This window comes from Salmo salar, chromosome 21, assembly GCF_965601325.2.
Source record: "Salmo salar chromosome 21, fSalSal1, whole genome shotgun sequence".
In the NCBI taxonomy this organism is placed as follows: domain Eukaryota; kingdom Metazoa; phylum Chordata; class Actinopteri; order Salmoniformes; family Salmonidae; genus Salmo; species Salmo salar.
Genome location: NC_138311.1, coordinates 1,956,363 through 1,977,594, shown reverse-complemented (window position 1 = coordinate 1,977,594; position 21,232 = coordinate 1,956,363). Strand labels below are relative to the sequence as shown.

General features: G+C 42.2%; 1 protein-coding gene across 1 annotated transcript in view; it reads right to left on the bottom strand.

Annotated features, from left to right (window-relative positions):
- Window positions 1–20,896, bottom strand: part of tbc1d4 (TBC1 domain family, member 4) — a 160,712-nt gene extending 139,816 nt beyond the window's left edge. The window contains exon 1 of the mRNA XM_014163748.3: window positions 19,721–20,896. Within this exon, the coding sequence (XP_014019223.1) occupies window positions 19,721–20,143 (423 nt within the window). The 5' untranslated portion in view covers window positions 20,144–20,896. The remainder of the gene's footprint in view (window positions 1–19,720) is intronic.
- Window positions 20,897–21,232: the final 336 nt, after the last annotated feature.

Sequence of the window (21,232 nt, the reverse complement as noted above, 5' to 3'; positions counted from 1 at the left end):
ATTCTCTGGAATTTTCCAAGCTGTTTAAAGACACAGTCAACTTAGTGTATGTAAACTTCTGACCCACTGGAATTGTGATAGAGAATTACAAGTGATATAATCTGTCTGCAAACAATGGAAAAATGACTTGTGTCATGCACAAAGTAGACGTCCTAAACGACTTGCCAAAACTATAGTTTGTTAACAAGAAATTTGTGGAGTGGATGAAAAACAAGTTTTAATGACTCCAACCTAAGTGTATGTAAACTTCTGACTTCAACTGTATATATGTATAACTTTAGGAGCGGGACTGCCGTCTTTGCAATTTGTTAATTTTCAAATTGCGCTCGTTAACATATTCAGCAAGCAGCCTCCATTTGAAATTCACTATTACTTGTGCTAATTTTAGTAGCATTCTGGTAATAGATTCCCAATGGGCTTTGCGTTTTTTGGGCGACCCCTTGTGTACTAAGCCGGTAATAACGTAAATCCCAGTGTGAGTGAAGGACGAAATGACTATCTAGATATCGCCCAACCCTAGTTACAACAGAATTGACAGCGAGAATGAATGGTTCTTTATCCTGGAAATCTCCCCAGTCCATAACGGTTACAAGCATGCCCATAACATGATGCAGCCACCACTATGCTTGAAAATATGGAGAATGGTACTCAGTAATATGTTGTTTTGGATTTGCCCCAAACATAACACTTTGTATTCAGGACAAAAAGTAAATTGCTTTGCGAATTGTTTTTGCAGCATTACTTTAGTGCCTTGCTAAAAACAGGATGCATTTTTTATATACTGTACAGGATTCCTTTTCATTTTGGTTAGTATTGTGGAGTAGCTACAATGTTGTGATCCATCCTCAATGTTCTACCATCACAACCATTAAATTCTGTAACTGTTTTAAAAAGTCACCATTGGCCTAATAGTGAAATCCCTGAGTGGTTTTCCTTCTCTTTGGCAACCGAGTTAGGAAGGACGCCTGTATCTTGGTAGTGACTGGGTGTACTGATACACTATCCAAAGTATAATTAATAACTTCACCATGCTCAAACGGATATTCAAGGTCTGCTTTTTTCTTTACAAGGCATTGGAAAAGCTTCCTGGTCTTTGTGGTTGAATCTGTGTTTGAAATTCACTGCTCAACTGAGGGACCTTACAGATAATTGTTTTTGTGGGGTACAGAGATGAGGCAGTCATTCAAAATCATGTTAAAACACTATTATTGCACACATAATGAGCCCATGCAATTTATTGTGACTTGTTAAAGCAACTCCTGAACTTATTTAGGCTTGCCATAACAAAGGGGTTGAATACTTGACTCAAGACATTTCAGCATTCCATTTTTAATTAGTTTGTAAACATTTCTAATATCATAACTCCTCTGACATTATGGGGTATTACATTAAGGCCAGTGACCAAAAAATAATTACATTCCGAAGGCACTATATACAGTCGTGGCCAAAGGTTTTCAGAATGACACAAATATTAATTTTCACAAAGTCTGCTGCCTCAGTTTGTATGATGGCAATTTGCATCTACTGAACTGAATCCCCCAAAAAAACATTTCCACTGCATTTCAACTCTGCCACAAAAGGACCAGCTGACATGTCAGTGATTCTCTCGTTAACACAGGTGTGAGTGTTGACGAGGACAAGGCTGGAGATCACTCTGTCATGCTGATTGAGTTCAAATAACAGATTGGAAGCTTCAAAAGGAGGGTTGTGCTTGGAATCATTGTTCTTCCTCTGTCAACTATGGTTACCTGCAAGGAAACACGTGACGTCATCATTGCTTTGCACAAAAAGTGCTTCACAGGCAAGGATATTGCTGCCAGTAAGATTGCACCTAAATCAACCATTTATCAGATCATCAAGAACTACAAGGAGAGCGGTTCAAGTGTTGTGAAGACTTCACGGCGCCCAAGAAAGTCCAGCAAGCGCCAGGACCGTCTCCTAAAGTTGATTCAGCTGCGGGATCGGGGCACCACCAGTACAGAGCTTGCTCAGGAATGGCAGCAGGCAGGTGTGAGTGCATCTGCACACACAGTGAGGCAAAGACTTTTGGAGGATGGCCTGGTGTCAAGAAGGGCAGCAAAGAAGCCACTTTCCTCCAGGAAAAACATCAGGGACAGACTGATATTCTGCAAAAGGTACAGGGATTGGACTGCTGAGGACTGGGGTCAAGTCATTTTCTCTGATGAATACCCTTTCCAATTGTTTGGGGCATCTGGAAAAAAGCTTGTCCGGAGAAGACAAGGTGAGAGCTGCCATCAGTCCTTTGTCACGCCAACAGTAAAGCATCCTGAGACCATTCATGTGTGGGGTGGCTTCTCAGGCAAAATTGTGAGTGAGCCCACTCCCTTGGTTAAGAACACAGCTATGAATAAAGAATGGTACCAACACATCCTCCGAGAGCAACTTCTCCCAACCACCTAGGAACAGTTTTGTGACGAACAATGACTTTTCCAGCATGATGGAGCATCTTGCCATAAGGCAAAAGCGATAACTAAGTGGCTCGGGGAACAAAACATTGATATTTTGGGTCCATGGCCAGGAAACTCCCCAGACCTTAATCCCATTGAGAACTTGTGGTCAATCCTCAAAACTCCAAGCATCGATTATGCAAGAATGGGGCCCAGAAGTTAATTGACAGCATGCCAGGGCGGATTGCAGAGGTCTTGAAAAAGAAGGGTCAACACTGCAAATATTGACTCTTAGCATCAACTTCATGTAAGTGTCAATAAAACCCTTTGACACTTATGAAATGCTTGTAATTATACTTCAGTATTCCATAACATCTGACAAAAATATCTAAAGACACTGAAGCAGCAAACTTTGTGTAAATTAACATTTGTGTCATTCTCAAATCTTTGGTTACAACTGTACAGCTCTGGAAAAAATTACGAGACCACTGCAAAATTATCAGTTTCTCTGGTTTTAGTATGTATAGGTATGTGTTTGAGTAAAATGAACATTTTTTTTTTTATTCTACAAACTACTGACAACATTTCTCCCAAAATGTAATTTAGAGCACTGGTTCTCAATCCTGGTCCCGGGGAACCAAAGGGTGCACATTTTTGTTTTTGCCCAAAAGGCGTTGGTGATTTGAATCAGGTGTGTCGTGCTAGGGCAAAAACAAAAATGTACACCCTTTGGTTCCCCGGGACCAGGATTGAGAACCACTGATTTAGAGCATTTATTTGCAGAAAATGACAACTGGTCAAAATAACAAAAAAGATGCAGCGTTGTCAGACCTCAAATAATGCAAAGAAAATAAGTTCATATTCATTTTTAAACAACACAATACTAATGTTTTAACTGAGGAAGTGTTGAGAAATCAATATTTGGTGGAATAACCCTGATTTTCAATCACAGCTTTTGGCATGCTCTCCACCAGTCTTTCACATTGATGTTGGGTGACTTTATGCCACTCCTGGCGCAAAAATTCAAGCAGCTCGGCTTTGATGGCTAGTGACCATCCAGCTTCCTCTCGATCACATTCCATAGGTTTTCAATGGTGTTCAGGTCTGGAGATTGGGCTGGCCATGACATGGTGGTCCTCCATCCACACCTTGATTGACCTGGCTGTGTGGCATGGAGCATTGTCCTGCTGGAAAAACCAATCCTCAGAGTTGGAGAACATTGTCAGAGCAGAAGGAATCAAGTTCTTCCAGGACAACCTTGTACGTGGCTCGATTCATGTGATTCAATTACAAATCTGCCCCATTTCATCCTTGCTGAAGCACCCCCAAGATCATCACAGATCCTCCACCAAATGTCAGTGGGTGCAAGACACTGTGGCTTATAGGACTCTCCAGGTCTCGCTCCCACTGTGAAATTTGGTGGAGGATCTCAACGTCAACAGTGAAGAGGCGACTCCGGGATGCTGGGCTTCTAGGCAGAGTTGCAAAGAAAAAGCCATATCTCAGACTGGCCAATAAAAAGAAAAGATTAAGATGTGGGGGGGAAAAAACAGACACCAGACAGAGGAACAGCATCCCGGAGCATTATCCTTCACTGTTGAGACTGGTGTTTTGCGGGTACTATTTAATGAAGCTGCCAGTTGAGGACTTGTGAGGCGTCTATTTCTCAAACTAGACACTCTACTGTACTTGTCCTCTTGCTCAGTTGTGCACTGGGGCCTCCCACTCTTTCTATTCTGGTTAGAGACAGTTTGCTGTTCTGTGAAGGGAGTAGTACACAGCGTTGTTCGAGATCTTACGTTTCTTGGCAATTTCTCACATGGAATAGCCTTCATTTCTCAGAACAAGAACAGACTGATGAGTTTAGAAGAAAGGTCTTTGTTTCTGGCCATTTTGAGCCTGTAATCGAACCCGCAAATGCTGATGCTCCAGATATTCAACTAGTCGAAAGAAGGCCAATTTAAATCAGCACAACAGTTTTCAGCTGTGCTAACAATTGCAAAAGGGTTTTCTAATGATCAATTAGCCTTTTAAAATGATAAACTTGGATTAGCTAACACAACGTCCCATTGGAACACAGGAGTGATGGTTGCTAATAATGGGCCTCTGTACACCTATGTAGACATTCCATAAAGAATCTGCCGTTTCCAGCTACAATAGTCATTAATAACATTAACAATGTCTACACTGTATTTCTGATCAATTTGATGTTATTTTAAAATGAACAAAATGTGCTTTTCTTTCAAAAACAAGGACATTTCTAAGTGACCCCAAACTTTTGAACGGTAGTATGTATATATAACCAAAACATGCATTAAACAAATCAAAATATATTTGATATTCTTCAAAAGTAGCCACCCTTTGTCTTGATGACAGCTTTGCACTCTTGGCATTCTCTCAACCAGCTTCATGAGGTAGTCACCTGGAATGCAATTAAATTAAACAGGTGTGTCTTGTCAAAAGTTAAATTGTGGAAGTTCTGTCCTTAATGCATTTTAGCTAATCAGTTGTGAAGAGGGTGGTATACAGAAGATGGTCCTATTTGGTAAAACAGCTCAAATAAACCAAGAGAAACAACAGTCCATCATTAGTTTAAGACATGAATGTCAGTCAATCAAGAAAATCACATGTATTTGTCACATACACATGGTTAGCAGGTGTTAATGCAAGTGTAGCGAAATGCTTGTGCTTCTAGTTCCAACCATGCAGTAATATCTAACAAGTAATATAACCTAACAATTTCACGACAACTACCTTACACACACAAGTGTAAAGGAATGAATACGAATATGTACATAAAAAAATATAAATGAGAAATGGCCGAACGGCATGGATGATATAGATGATATAGAGTACAGAATATACATATGATATGAGTAATGTAGGGTATGAGAACATTATATAAAGTGGCATTGTTTAAAGTGGCTAGTGATACATTTAATTACATCAGATGGCAAGATGCAGTAGATGGTATAGCGTACAGTATATACATAACAGATGAGTAACATAGGGTAAGTAAACATTATATAATATAAAAGTGGCTAGTGATATATTACATCAATTTTTCCATTATTAAAGTGGGTGGAGTTGAGTCAGTATGTTGGCAGCAGCCACTCAATGTTAGTGATGGCTGTTTAACAGTCTGATGGCCTTGAGATAGAAGCTGTTTTTCAGTCTCTTGGTCCCTGCTTTGATGCACCTGTACTGACCTCACCTTCTGGATGATAGCAGGGTGAACAGGCAGTGGCTCGGGTGGTTGTTGTCCTTGGTGATCTTTTTGGCCTTCCTGTGACATCGGGTGGTGTAGGTGTCCTGGAGGGCAGATAGTTTGCACCTGGTGATGCATTGTGCAGACCTCACTACCCTCTGGAGAGACTTGCGGTTATGGGTGGAGCAGCTGCCGTACCAGGCGGTGATACAGCCCGACAGGATGCTCTCGATTGTGCATCTGTAAAAGTTTGTGAGTGTTTTTGGTGACAAGCCGAATTTCTTCAGCCTCCTGAGGTTGAAGAGGCGCTGCTGCGCCTTCTTCACCACGCCGTCTGTGTGGGTGGACCATTTCAGTTTGTCCGTGATGTGTAAGCCGAGGAACTTAAAACTCTCCACCTTCTCCACTACTGTCCCGTCAATGTAGATAGGGGGCTGCTCCCTCTGCTGTTTCCTGAAGTCCACGATCATCTCCTTGGTATTGTTGACATTGAGTGTGAGGTTATTTTCCTGACACCACACTCGGAGAGCCCTCACCTCCTCCCTGAAGGCCGTCTCGTCGTCGGTAATCAAGCCACTGTAGTGTCGTCTGCAAACTTGATGATTGAGTTGGAGGCGTGCATGGCCACGCAGTCATGGGTGAACAGGGAGTACAGTAGAGGGCTGAGAACGCACCCTTGAGGGGACCCAATGTTGAAGATCAGCAGGGTGGAGATGTTGTTACCTACCCTCACCACCTGGGGGCGGCCCGTCAGGAAGTCCAGGACCCAGTTGCACAGGGCGGGGTCGAGACCCAGAGTCTCGAGCTTAATGACGAGTTGAGGGTACTATGGTGTTAAATTCTGAGCTGTAATCAATGAACAGCATTCTTACATAGGTATTCCTCTTGTCCAAATGGGATTAGGGCAGTGTGATGGCGATTGCGTCGTCTGTGGACCTATTGTGGCGGTAAGCAATTTGGAGTGGGTCTAGGGTGTCAGGTGGGGTGGAGGTGATATGGTCCTTGACTAGTCTCTCAATGCACTTCATGACGGAAGTGAGTGCTAAAGGGCGGTAGTCATTTAGCTCAGTTACCTTAGCGGGGACAGCAGACCGGGATAAGGATTGATTGAATATGTCTGTAAACACACCAGCCAGCTGGTCTGCGCATGCTCTGAGGACGCGGCCGGGGATGCCGTCTGGGCCTGCAGCCTTGCGAGGGTTAACACGTTTAAATGTTTTACTCACGTTGGCTACAGTGAAGAAGAGCCCACAGGTTTAAGTAGCGGGCCGTCTCAGTGGCACTGTATTGTCCTCAAAGCGAGCAAAAAAGTTGTTTAGTCTGAGAGCAAGGCATCGTGATCCGCGACGGGGCTGGTTTTTCCTTTTGTAGTCCGTGATTGACTGTAGACCCTGCCACATACCTCTCGTGTCTGAGCCGTTGAATTGCGACTCCACTTTGTCTCTGTACTGACGCTTAGCTTGTTTGATTGCCTTTCAGAGGGAATAGCTACACTGTTTGTATTCGGTCATGATTCCGGTCACCTTGCCCTGATTAAAAGCAGTGGTTCGCGCATTCAGTTTTGCGCGAATGCTGCCATCAACCCACGGTTTCTGGTTGGGGAATGTTTTAATTGACGCTGTGGGTACAACATCACCGATGCACTTGTTAATGAACTCACACACCGAATCAGCGTATTCGTCAATGTTGTTGTTCGCCGCAATGCGGAACATATCCCAGTCCACGTGATCGAAGCAATCTTGAAGCGTGGAATTCGATTGGTCGGACCAGCGTTGGACAGACCTGAGGGCGGGAGCTTCCTGTTTTAGTTTCTGTCTATAGGCTGGGAGCAACAAATTGGAGTCATGGTCAGCTTTTCAGAAGGGAGGGCGGGGGAGGGCCTTATATGCATCGTGGAAGTTAGAATAACAGTGGTCTAGGGTTTTGCTACCCCTGGTAGCACAATCGATATGTTGATAGTATTTGGGGAGCCTTGTTTTCAGATTAGCCTTGTTAAAATCCCCGGCTACAATAAATGCAGCCTCAGGATATGTGGTTTCCAGTTTACATAGAGTCCAATGAAGTTCTTTCAGGGCCGTCGATGTGTCTGCTTGGGGGGGATATACACGACTGTGATTATGATCGAAGAGAATTCTCTTGGTAGATAATGCGGTCGGCATTTGATAGTGAGGAATTCTAAGTCAGGTGAACAAAAGGACTTGAGTTCCTGTATGTTGTTATGATCACACCACATCTCGTTAATCATAAGGCATACACCCCCGCCCTTCTTCTTACCAGAGAGATGCTTGTTTCTGTCGGCGCAATGCGTGAAGAAACCAGGTGGCTGTACCAACTCAGATAGCATGTCTCGAGTGAGCCATGTTTCCGTGAAACAAAGAACGTTACAGTCTCGGATGTCTCTCTGGAATGCTACCCTTGCTCGGATTTTGTCTACCTTGTTGTCAAGAGACTGGACATTGGTGAGTAGTATGCTCGGGAGCGGTGCGCGATCTGCCTGTCTACGGAGCCTGACCAGAAGACCGCTCCGTCTGCCCCTTCTTCTACGGCGTCGTTGTTTTGGGTCGCCGGCTGGGATCCGATCCATTGTCCTGGGTGGTAGGCCAAACAGAGGATCCGCTTCGGGAAAGTCGTATTTCTGGTCGTAATGTTGGTGAGTTGACATGGCTCTTATATCCAATAGTTCCTCCCAACTGTATGTAATAAAACCTCAGATTCCCTGGGGTAACAATGTAAGAAATAACACATAAAAAAACAAAATACTGCATAGTTTCCTAGGAACGCGAAGCGAGGCGGCCACCTGTAAGAATTTTGAACGTTTCTTCAAGAGCAGTCGCAAAAACCATCAAGCGCTATGATGAAACTGGCTCTCATGAGGACCACCACAGGAAAAGATCCAGAGTAACTTCTGCTGCAGAGGGTCAGTTCATTAGGAGTTACCAGCCTCAGAAATTGAAGTGCAAATAAATGCTTCAGAGTTCAAGTAACAGACATCTTAACATACACTGTTCAGAGGACACTGTGAATCAGGCCTTCATGGTCGAATTGCTGCAAAGAAACCACTACTAAAGGACACCAATAAGAAGAAGAGACTTGCTTGGGCCAAGAAACACGAGCAATGGACATTACACCGGTGGAAATCTGTCCTTTGGTCTGATGAGTCCAAATTTCACATTTTTGGTTCCAACTATTGTGTCTTTGTGAGATGCAGAGCAGGTGAACGGATGATCTCTGCATGTGTAGTTCCCACCGTGAAGCATGGAGGAGGAGGTGTGATGGTGCTTTGCTGGTGACACTGTACTGATCTATTTAGAATTCAGGGCACACTTAATGAGCATAGCTACCACAGCATTCTGCAGGGACACGCCATCCCATTTGGTTTGAGCTTAGTGGGACTATCATTTGTTTTTCAACAGGACAATGACCCAACACACCTCCAGGCTGTGTAAGGGCTATTTAACCAAGGAGAGTGATGGAATGCTGCATCAGATGACCTGGCCTCCACAATCACCCGACTTCAACCCAATTGAGATGGTTTGGGATGAGTTGGACTGCAGAGACAGAAGCTGTCATCAAAGCACTTTCAAGGTGGCTACTTTGAAGAATCTCAAATAGATTGATTTGTTTAACACTTTTTTGATTACTACATGATTATTCTACAATGTAGAAAATAGTAAAAATAAAGAAAAACCCTTTAATGAGTCGGTGTGTCAACTTTTGACTGGTACTGTATGCATTCATGCATGCATAGTGTCTTCGGAAAGTATTCAGACCCATGGACTTTTCCCACTTTGTTACATTACAGCCATATTATAAAATGGGTTAAATAAAATTCCTCAGCAATCTACTTTGACTAGCAAAGAGATGCATCTTACTCGACTAGCAATCTACACACAATACCCTATATTGTGTGTAGATCCATTTAGTCACATTATGATGACCTCAGCTATTCTGGGTCAGTGGTTTTAGCACCAACCTAGTCACGCTGCTCACATTTGACTTGGCTTGGGGGACTAAACCAGGCAGCCCAGGTGTCACCGGGACCTTGAGTTGACTGGCTCAGAAAAAGAATAGGACAGACCCGGGGACACAGCAGACGGTGGATTCCATGCTAAGGGTCACCCAGCGGTCCAAGAATGAACAAGAGATGTGTGCACTTCCCTGATTAGCACACTGTTGCTGCCGGGCCAATAATAGATCTATGTTGAGTAAAGAAACAGAGAGCCTGTTATTTGGTACATGCCGCTCCAGCATGCTTTAATTAGCTTTAAAGGGATACTTCTGGATTTTGGCAATGAAGCCTTTTATCTACTTCCCCAGAGTCAGATTAACTCATTGATACCATTTTTAGGTCGCCTCTGCATCCAGAATGAAGTCGTTTTGCGAGCCAATGCTAACTAGCATCATCGCAATGCCTGTAAGTGTATGGTATCTACTAGCCAATTACCATAGCCTTCCGGTCATTGCCCTAACGCTAGTTAGCAATTGAGCTAACACTAGTTAACTTCCTTCAAACTGCATGCAGTGACATAAAAAAAACGTTATCCACGAGTTTATCTGGCTCTCAATTGCAAAATACTGGAGTATTCCTTTAATGAGCCTACACATAATTTGACTACGCTTGGGGGGAATATATCATTTAGGGGTCATTCTATGAAAATGGTGGCTTTCCTGTCCCCCTACTTAAACATCAAGAAAATAATGTAAAAAATGTCAGATAAGGACACAAAAAATGTGTTTTAATTTAAGTTTTTTTATTGTTAATAAAACGTATGTAGGACAGTTATATTGCTAAAAATGTACCATGAAAATGGCTTGTCCCTCGGGTCATGAGTAGTGGCTTAGTGACATTGAGTAAAAAATAATAATAATTCTCCCACTTTAAAATGTCAGAATACAAAGAAATGTTTTATAGTTATTTCATGGATTACTTGAAAAAAAGTTAAATATCAACTAAATATTATAAATAATTTACAGGGAATAGCTGTCCCTCAATTTCAAGTCACTAGTGTTCCACTATTGTAAAAAACAAATGCAACATCCTTGCCAACTTCTTACTGTGTCAAAGGTTCATGGAGGCGGGGCTGTTTTGAAAAGCACATAGGAAGAAAGAGTGCAGACTCACCGTTTTTTTTCTTCATTTAAATATTTTTTTTTTAAAGTAAAATAACAATACATGGCTGCTCCCATTGGGTGCACGCACCGCTACCCGCCCTGAGACGCCAGCAAGGCACCACCCCAGGCCCAAAGGTATTTCCAAGGGCGGGAAAAACCAAGTCCCCATGGAAGCGAGCGCACCCATAACTACCAGGACCAGCACACTCACAGCATGAAACCAAACCACAAGACATAAAAAGAGAACCGCAAAACACTCATTCCCACTCCTGATTGGAGGACCTCAAACATTTATACTGTACATTTGTGTATATAATTATTCCAACACTTATCAATTCCACCCTTCAGACAGCCACCCATCTTTCCCAATAAAATATAATTCTGCCATTTCCTCTAGCAAAACATACCTCCATTCTCCGATGGTGTCTCACTAGGGACTCGAACCTCCCCGTCTGCAACATTTCTTCCGAAATTGCCCCAAAAAATGTACATTTTTCCCAAGAGCACAATGATATTTCTTATTGACTGACTGTGGTCCTTCACATCCCCCAGTAATACAGTTTGCAGATCCAACTGCAACCTGATATTATGGCATAACAACCATTCCTGGACCTGACTCCAAAAACAAGCCACCAATGGACAGTACCAAAAGAGATGCTCTATTGATTCTGTTTCCACATGACAGAGTCTGCACCGGTCTGACAATTGAATACCCTATACACTGAGCATTATTTTTGTAGCAAGGATTTTATATAATAGCTTAAATTGATGCATCAATTCTTGTTTTCTATATCAGTTCATAAACCATGGTAGTGGGACATCGGAAATCTGTTCCCAACTATCTCTAATTTTATGTGGCATAGTTGCAAACCCTCTTGACCGTAAGTAAAACTGATAAATCATAAAATGTATAGTCATTAAGCCATTTATGATTTTTAATTGGTGGCAGACAAACAAATTCATTCCTAATTGCCATTTCTGTGGCAGAGCTGCAGTGAGTTGATTATAATTTTGTATTGTGCATACACCTGGATTAATTGGTTGTATGATAATTCTACTGTCGTTGTTCACGTCATTCATAATTCTACCGTCGTTGTTTACAATGTCATTCATAAACATGATACCTTTCTTATACATTCTCTCCACAAAAATTGGTTTATCCTCTATCAGTACATTGGCGTTCAGCCATTTAATTTGCTGTAATATAGATTCTGCCTCTACTGGAGGATAAAATTGGAATTGTAACCAACTCTGTATAGTTTCATTTAAAAATAAGGACACTTTAAACAGGGTTCCATTGTCACTGGAAATGCATAGTTTTAAACCTGTATAAGAGCAAAGACCCCCACTTTAAAACAGTGGATGTGCCCCTCTTATTAGACTACTAGAAAACCAGTTTGGATTTAGATATCATTTCAGTATAATATACATTTTAACAGAGGGTCATTGCCTTGATATAAGTTTTATCCCTCCAAACTCATTTAAATAAATATTCCCTTTTCTTTCTTTTTTTTTCTTTTTTTTTTTCTTTTTTTTTTTAAAATCGGGTTTTCCATTCCAAATAAAATGTAATATTTTTTGTTCCTATAACTTCAAATAAAAATTATCCTGGAGTCAGTAGAGCCACGAATAGATATGTAAACTGTGGTATCACTAGAGAATTAATCAGTGTAATTCCCTCATAGATAGAAAACTTTGTAAAATAGATAGGATGTCCATCAAAATGGTGCAAAATCATTCAACTTTTCAGGAACGTGTACACCAAGCACATCACTGCACCATCTGACCATATCAATTGGGAGACCATATAGCAATTTAAAGTGTCTTTTAGAGACCGAATCCTTACGAATGCAAGTGTTAAGTAGGTTTTTTGTTTGATCTTACTTACTGTAATTTTGTGTTGCAACTTTTGTATTTGGGTTTTAATCAAGATAAACTGGAGAAATGATCCAGGTCCTAATAAGACCGTTCAGAGTTGAACATTGTGAGAGAACTTGAATCGTCGGCATACATTGATACCTTTGTTTCTAATCCATTAATTTCTAATCCCTTAAATATTCAATTTGACAATATTTTTGCATTTCAACATTGAAGGGTGAGAGGCCTCCAATCTTTTAGAGAGACTGGGTGGTTATACTGTCCCCCCGGCTCCTGCTTCAGTAGGAGAGTTATAAACCCTTATTTTTGTGTGACAGTTGATTAAAACATGCTAGTAGTGGATTTTTCAATACTTTTTCAAAACGTTTGGTATTTCTATTGCAATGCCATCAAGGCCAGGGGTTTTCCCAGTCGAAAAGGAGTAAATTGCCAACCGTAGTTTGTCCTTTGTAAGTTTGTGTTGCAGCTAGTTTAACCCGATGTTTAAGGAAAATGATATCACAGCACCCTTCGTCAAGTGAAGTTGGAGGAACTTCAAAGGATTTTATTTAAACAAATATTAGTCCCGGTTTACCCACAACTGTTGGGCCACGCACAACTCCAACACCATAATCAAGTTTCCTGACGACACAATGGGGGTAGGCATGATCACCGGCAATGATGAGTCAGCCTACAGGGAGGAGGTCAGTAACCTGGCATTGTGGTGCCGGAGCAACAACCTCTCCCTCAACGTCAGCAAGACCAAGGAGCTGATCGTGGACTATAGGAAACAGGGTGGCGAGCCCACCCCCATCCACATCAAAGGGGTGACAGTGGAGCATGTAGACAGCTTCAAGTTCCTTGGTGTCCAAATCACTGAAGACTTAAAATGGTCCAAACACACGCGCAGTCGTGAAGAAAGCACGACAGTGCCTCTTCCCACTCAGGAGGTTGAAAAAGTTTGAGAAGGTTCTACAGCTGTACCATTTAGAGCATGGCTGCGTCACTTCTTGGTATTGCAATAGCACCGCCCTCGAACTAATTGCACTACAGAGGGTTGTGCAGACAGCCCAGTGCATCACTGGGGCTGAGCTCCCCGTCAATCCAGGACCTAATCAGGACCTAATCAGGCGGTGAGAAAATAAGGCCCGGAAAATCAAAGACCCCAACCGCCCAAGCCATGTACTATTTTCTCTGCTGCAAGAGGTACCGGTGCATCAAGTCTGACACCAAAATTCTATCCCAAAGCAATAAAACTGATAAATATCTAACAAAATAGCTACATGGACCAAGTTTACCTTGTATGTCAATATTTGCACTGTCTCTATGCACACTGACAGGGCCCCACAAACTCACACATACTGTCTCTCCAACACCCACACATATGTACATATATTTATACTGACTCAACACACCCACTGACATGCAAGCTGCTGCTACTCTGTTTATTTTATACCCTGTTGCCTAGTCCCTTTAACCCTATACATATCTACCTCTATCACTGCAGTATCCCTGCACATGTACAGTGCATTCAGAACGTATTCAGACCACTTGACTTTTTCCATATTTTGTTACAGCTTTATTCTAAAATGGAATAAATATTTTTTTCTTCTGATCAATCTACATATAATACCCCATGACAAAGCAACATTTTTTGCAAATGTATTTTTTTTTTTTTTTTATATATATTTTTAAATATCACATTTACATAAGAATTCAGACCCTTCACTCAGTACTTTGTTGAAGCACCTTTGGCAGTGATTACAGCCGAGTCTTCTTGGGTATGACGCTACACACTTGGCACACCTGTATTTGGGGAGTTTCTCCCATCCTTCTCTGCAAATCCTCTCAAGCCCTGTCAGGTTGGATGGGGAGCGTCACTGCACAGCTATTTCCAGGTCTCTCCAGAGATGTTAGTTCGGGTTCAAGTCCGGGCTCTGGCTGGGCCACTCAAGGACATTGAGACTTATCCCGAAGCCGGAGCAAATTTGCTCCGTTATCCCGAAGCTGCGTTGTCTTGGCTGTGTGCTTAGGGTTGTTGTCCTGTTGGAAGGTGAACCTTTGCCCCAGTCTGAGGTCCTGAGCACTCTGGAACCAGTTTTCATTTAGGATCTCTGAAATTTGCTCCGTTCATCTTACCCTTGAACCCAGTCCCTGAAAAACATCCCTTACAGCATGATGCTACCGTAGGGATGGTGTCAGGTTTCTTCCAGACGTGGCGCTTGGCATTCAGGCCAAAGAGTTCAATCTTTGTTTTATCAATCTTGTTTCTCATGGTTTGAGAGTATTTAGGTGCCTTTTGGCAAACTCCAAGCTGGCTGTCATGTGCCATTTACTGAGGAGTGGATTCCATCTGGCCACTTTACCATAAAGGCCTGATTGGTTGAGTGCTGCAGAGATGGTTGTCCTTCTGGAAGGTTCTCCCATCTCCACAGAGTGACCAACGGGTTCTTGGTCACCTCCCTGACCAAAGGGTCTTCTCCCCTGATTGCTCAGTTTTGTCCGGGAAACTTCTTCCCTTCTTCCACTGTGTTCTTGGGGGACCTTCAATGCTGCAAAAATATGTTGGTACCTTTCCCTAGATCTGTGCCTCGACACAATCCTGTCTCGGAGCTCTACGAACAATTGCTTCGACATCATGGCTTGGTTTTTGTTCTGACAGGCACTGTCAACTGCGGGACCTTATATAGACAGGTGTGTGCCTTTTCAAATAATGTCAAAATCAATGGAATTTACCACAGGTAGACTCCAGTCAAGTTGTAGAAACATCAAGGATGATCAATGGAAACAGGATGCACCTGAGCTCAATTTCGAGTGTCATAGCAAAGGATCTGAATACTTAAGCTATCTGTTTTTTATTTTTTATAAATTTGCTAAAGTTTCTAGAAACCCGTTTCACTTTGTCATTATTGGGTATTGTGTGTAGAGTGATGGATTAAATGTTGTTTTTTTCCATTTTAGAATAAGGCTGTAACGTAACAAAACGTGGAATATTTTCCAAATGCACTGTAAATAAGGTACTGGAACTAACTTAAATATTTCCTGTATATAGTATACTTACTTAATTGTGTATTTCATATTTCTTATTGTGCTTGTATTTTTTTGTAGCAATACATTGTTATTATTGCATTGTTGGGTTTTGATTTTGCAAGAAAGCCATCTCACTATACTTGTGCATGTGACATTAACCTGTTAGGGCTAGGGGGCAGTATTTACACGGCCTGATAAAAAAAACGTGCCCGATTTAATTTGGTTATTACTACTGCCCAGAAACTAGAATATGCATATACTTATTGGCTTTGGATAGAAAACACCCTAAAGTTTCTAAAACTGTTTGAATGGTGTCTGTGAGTATAACAGAACTCATATGGCAGGCAAAAACCTGAGAAGATTCCTTACAGGAAGTGGCCTGTCTGACAAGTTCTTGTTCTTCTTGACTCTCTTTATTGAAAACTGAGGATCTTTGCTGTAACGTGACACTTCCTACGGCTCCCATAGGCTCTCAGAACCCGGGAAAAAGCTGAATGATGTAATTCCAGCCCCTGGCTGAAACACATTAGCGCCTTTGGTAAGTGGTCTATCAGAGGACAATGAGACTGAGGCGCGTGCACGAGGCGACCCCATGTTTTTATTTTCTCTCTCTTTGTACTAAAACACAGATTCCCGGTCGGAATATTATCGCTTTTTTACAAGAAAAATGGCATAAAAATTGATTTTAAACAGCGGTTGACATGCTTCGAAGTACGGTAATGGAATAATTTTGATTTTTTTTGTCACGAAATGAGTCGGGCGCGTCACCCTGTCTTGAACGCACGAAAAAAACGCCGCTGTGGCGCGTTATTCAAACATGGGAGCCGTAGGAAGTGTCACGTTATAGCAAAGATCCTCAGTCTTCAATAAAAAGAGCCAAGATGAAACACAACTTGTCAGACAGGCCACTTCCTGCATGGAATCTTCTCAGGTTTTGACCTGCCATTTGAGTTCTGTTATACTCACAGACACCATTCAAACAGTTTTAGAAACTTTAGGGTGTTTTCTATCCAAAGCCAATAATTATATGCATATTCTAGTTACTGGGCAGGAGTAGTAACCAGATTAAATCGGGTACGTTTTTTATCCGGCCGTGTCAATACTGCCCCCTAGCCCTAACAGGTTAACTATATAAGATGTGCCATATAAATTATATCCAGCCCAGGGCTACAGCTATGCATTTGCTTTACCTATAGGTGGTGGTGCAGAAGGTTAACTATAGCACATGGGGTCACCATACACTGTTTGCAGGCATTCTTTATTTATTCAGCCAGTGACCAAAAGAAAATTCCTCAGACACAGGTTGGCATGAGAGAGGGGTGTGTCAGTGCCAATCTGCCGGCTGCGAGAACTCGACTGGACTCCTAGCCAGGTTAAGGGTCATAGCAACTATAAGTCATGCATATTGTATTGTTGTGCTATTTGTGATGCTGTGGTATACAGTGTTGTCTATAAGTAAATAAATTATTACTTTGTCATTTTATGAACTTTTTCTGACTGATCTAAGACACTGAATGCACATAAGCACTAACTCTGAATTCAATCTGTGCTGTCAGATGATATTGTGAGCATTGAGAGTAAGACACTAATCTAGCTAGCATTCAATTAGGCTACCAAATCAAAACTGCTCTAAAGCCATCTAACGTGATCAAGCTAACACATTACACAATTAGAGAATAGATGCACCATATTAGAGAGAACGCAACAACCAGAGAAAATGCACCATAGGCCTGCCCACATTTATGCATATTCGCTCTGCGCTATTGTTCATAATGAACCATCCTTGTCAGGGAGCTCTTTCTTCTGAAACGTACCATGACAAGTTGAACATCCCCTTAGCCAAGTTAAGTCTGATAGATACAGAAGAATGTTAACCCAAGTCCTCAAGCTTGGCAAAATCTGTCTACAAGCAATTTCTAAGACAAGCACATTCTCAGAATATCTATTGGAGCTTCTGTGTGTCTCCTAGTCCTGCAAAAGAGCAGTTAAATTCAGTGTCCTAAAATAACTCCACTTTTTTTCCTAAGGTAACTGTGGCCTGGGCACGTCTACTCCTATGCAGTGAGCAGCATGCCATGCATAGGCCTAGCCGTTCCAGGTGTAGAGTACAACGTGTCAAAACAAAGCACTTCAGAAACACACAGTGATCAATCATTCCTACAAAGGAAAATAAAAGTTGTGTGGGGTAACGGCAATCTGATAAGTGCAGAGAGGTAGCTAGCCAGGGGAACACAGCCCAGTCGTTGTGGGGGAAGGTGCGTTCCTCATGGTCCATCTGGCACATTTCTACCCAGCCAGTTTAACCTGCATAACATCAACGCTAGCAAGCTAAACTGGGGAATGCTGATCATGTTGCCTTGCCTAGTGCTGCAAGTTGTTTTCTTTGGGTGCTGCAATCCGTAGTTCGTAAAAATAACAGTTTACGCGACCACCGCCAAGGGAGATGTTGTCAGCAACTCCGTCATTGTATGCACAATTTGACAGAGGTCACATAGAATGAACTAAAAAAAATGGATTGCTAGCCTCGCAAAGCCGCCCGATCCCACAAGCTAACATTAAACGCTGCACGGTTTTCCGAGGCTAACGGATTGCAGCACACAAAGAAAATAATGCAACTACACAGGACAAACATTGATACAAGTTATGCATGAAATGGACATTTTTACAAGTATCGACTGATACCGACTCGATGAAGTGGGAGGTAGGCTGCACTCTGCCAAAACTCATAGCCTCGTACCATCGGGTATCTTGGAGTTCAGAATTCTTGGCCGGCTACCCCATACCACGTGACTCAAGTGTAAACATGAAGCACAAGCCAGGACATGGGAGGCACGCACGCACACGTCAATACATAATATTGTCAAACACAGTCTGACAAATGTTTGATCCCCTGAATCATACGGATACAGCCCTGATCTGGATTATTTTAGCCTATATTTAAATTCAGGTTGCCTATTCTATCCTAGCCCTTGATCATGACTCTCAGTTCCATTACATTACACATAAGAGTGATTGGAGGAAGGCGTCTTCTGTACTGGGGAGTGCTGTTAAAAGCACCGACGCTCGGTCTGAACATTAACACACAATGCTTGTGGTACGGTTTTGGAAGCATAAGGACATTATTTTTCATATCAGCAAGAAATACATTTTCAAAAAACAAAAAGGTTAAATTGATGCACACCTTTTACAGCTACAGTTCCCCCACACCCATATTTCCATGTTACACTGCTTGTTTACAGAAAACAGAAATAAGACAGAGTGGACTACCTATGCTAATTAGCTATCGGTGTCTCCGAATACCTGTGTAAACAGAAGACTGCAACTCTGATAAAACATAACATGTGTATTTTGCATTGTGAAATAATTTTGATATATGAAAGTAGAGGGGTTGTTTCTAGAAGCGTATAGCAGTTGATAATCTATTCACATTTAAATTGAGTATTTGGCTCTTTTATCTTCGAGACACTTTGCCTTTAAACAGAGCATGTAAGGTCCTTGGACTATAAGGAGTTAGGCTCCTTTAGTCCATTACTGGGCAAATTCTGTCCCAACACCACAATGTACTAAATACCAACTGCAAAATCACGTTTTTATTTACCAATCAATATAGGCCTGTCTTTATTAGGCTATCCGGTGATTCTAAAGAGTGTGTTTGAGGAACCTTTCCAAATACCAGATACCCTTAACACAGCATTTTATCATCACTAGGCCTACTACATAGAGGACCACTGTGGTAAAGTTCAGAGTTCTCCAAAAGGTTGACCATTGTTTTATGGCTTAAGCTTGCCAGTAGCTGGTGCAACAATGTGGCAGTTGTACTTGACCCATTTATAAAGGTCGCTGAATTTGGCGAATATGGGACCATACCTCCACATTCTTGCAAAGTAAAGAATAGGTCGTCATTGAGGCACAATTGGCGTTAGTCAAAACTTGAGTGTACCTGTAAAGCCAGCATGATGGCAACATGTTTGGATGTACTGTAGTTCTGGCAGTGACATCTGTGCCTAAATTATATAAGAACATAGCCCCGGGAAGACGTTTAAGGGTTATTTATCAGGGGGTTCTGCAGCACCCCTACTTCCCTCCGCTAGGTATAACAGCCTACCTGGTTAGGGTCGTATGCCCTGAAGACATGACATGCCATCTCAGACTCCGGGTTGTCGGGCTGGCTCCGGATAAGGTAGGCGAAATATGTGAGGTCATTACTGTTGTGGATAAAACGTGAGATGAACTGCGCTTTATGCTCGAAGATGAAGACGGACGAGTTGGCGACATTGTTGGCGGGCACACATCGAATAAACGGCGGTGTGAGCACCAGTTGAACTTCCCTGGCTTGGACGGAACAAGTCTCGCGTCCCGATTCGTTCTTCTCACTTTTCTTCCGGATCTCCGCCACCAACCACGGCAGCATGGGCAGGGTAGTACGCTTATCCAAGGAGGACCAGCCGATGTACCAGAGAGCAAACTTCTGAATATCTGGCTTCGAGAGATTACTCTCTTTATTCCCTTTGTCATCCCGACCCTCCATCTCCGTTTAATTATAGGACAATGGAGAGACTAAACTATTCAAACGCCTAATTGCTGATTTCAATTCTAGCAATTGATGCAGCCCTTAATCGATTAATAACATCGATAATCGATCAACTTTGTTTTGTGTCCAATTCAGCTGATTGGCTAGATACACGCTTGAATATATGTAAGCAGTTAATAATCCATCGTTCACGACGAAATCCTGTTGAGAGGTAAGAAGGTTACTGCAAAAAAGTAACATAAGCAGGCGTTTCTCGTGTAGCTCGAAACTGCAGCACTCGCTACACAGACCAGATCCTCACAAGGTGGTTACTGTCGTAACCTAGAAATGACAGCTCCGTTCGTGCTTTACTGGTGTTGCCAGGTCACATTTGTACGAGGAGGACCGAGCAGTTCCCAAACGGTGTTGAAGTTTGTGAAGTGTGCTAGAACGTTGCGTCTGGAGTACGGTGTGTAAACTGTGAAAGGCCAGAAGAAAACACCTTTTAAAATGCTGGGTGATTCTCCAAAACCGCAGTTCCAACGAGAGCAGATAGTTCCCTTTGCAAAGACAAGCCTGTCTGTGTGTCATTTATCACAGGGAAAAACTATATTTGGCTGTTTATTTATCGTTCCCTTCGGTGCCATGAGCTTGAGATCCCGCCGTAAAACACGCAAGAATAACTAAGAACTTCCGGGTCACGGATTTTTTGGAATCCTTCAGAATAAGATTCCCGTCATGTATACTTTGTAAATTAATAAATACGGCGAAAATTACATATATTGTATACTTGTTATCATCCAAAGAATCATTTAAAGTATTTCTATGAGATATGTGATTTTTTTGTTTGTTAATGTTTTCAAGCCTAAATGTGGAGTCTGCTGAGGGGCAGACGGCTCATAATAACGGCTGGAACAGAGCAACTGGAATGGCATCAAACAGTGTATTTGATACCATTCCACTCGAGTCATTCCCACGAGCCCGTCCTCCCCAATTAAGGTGCCTACAACCTCCTGTGGTTCAAAATTATTTTTTGTTGTTGTTGATTTAAGCTGATTGGCCCATCTTTAAGGGCCGCAAAATGAACAGTGAGGCTCCTCTGGGCGT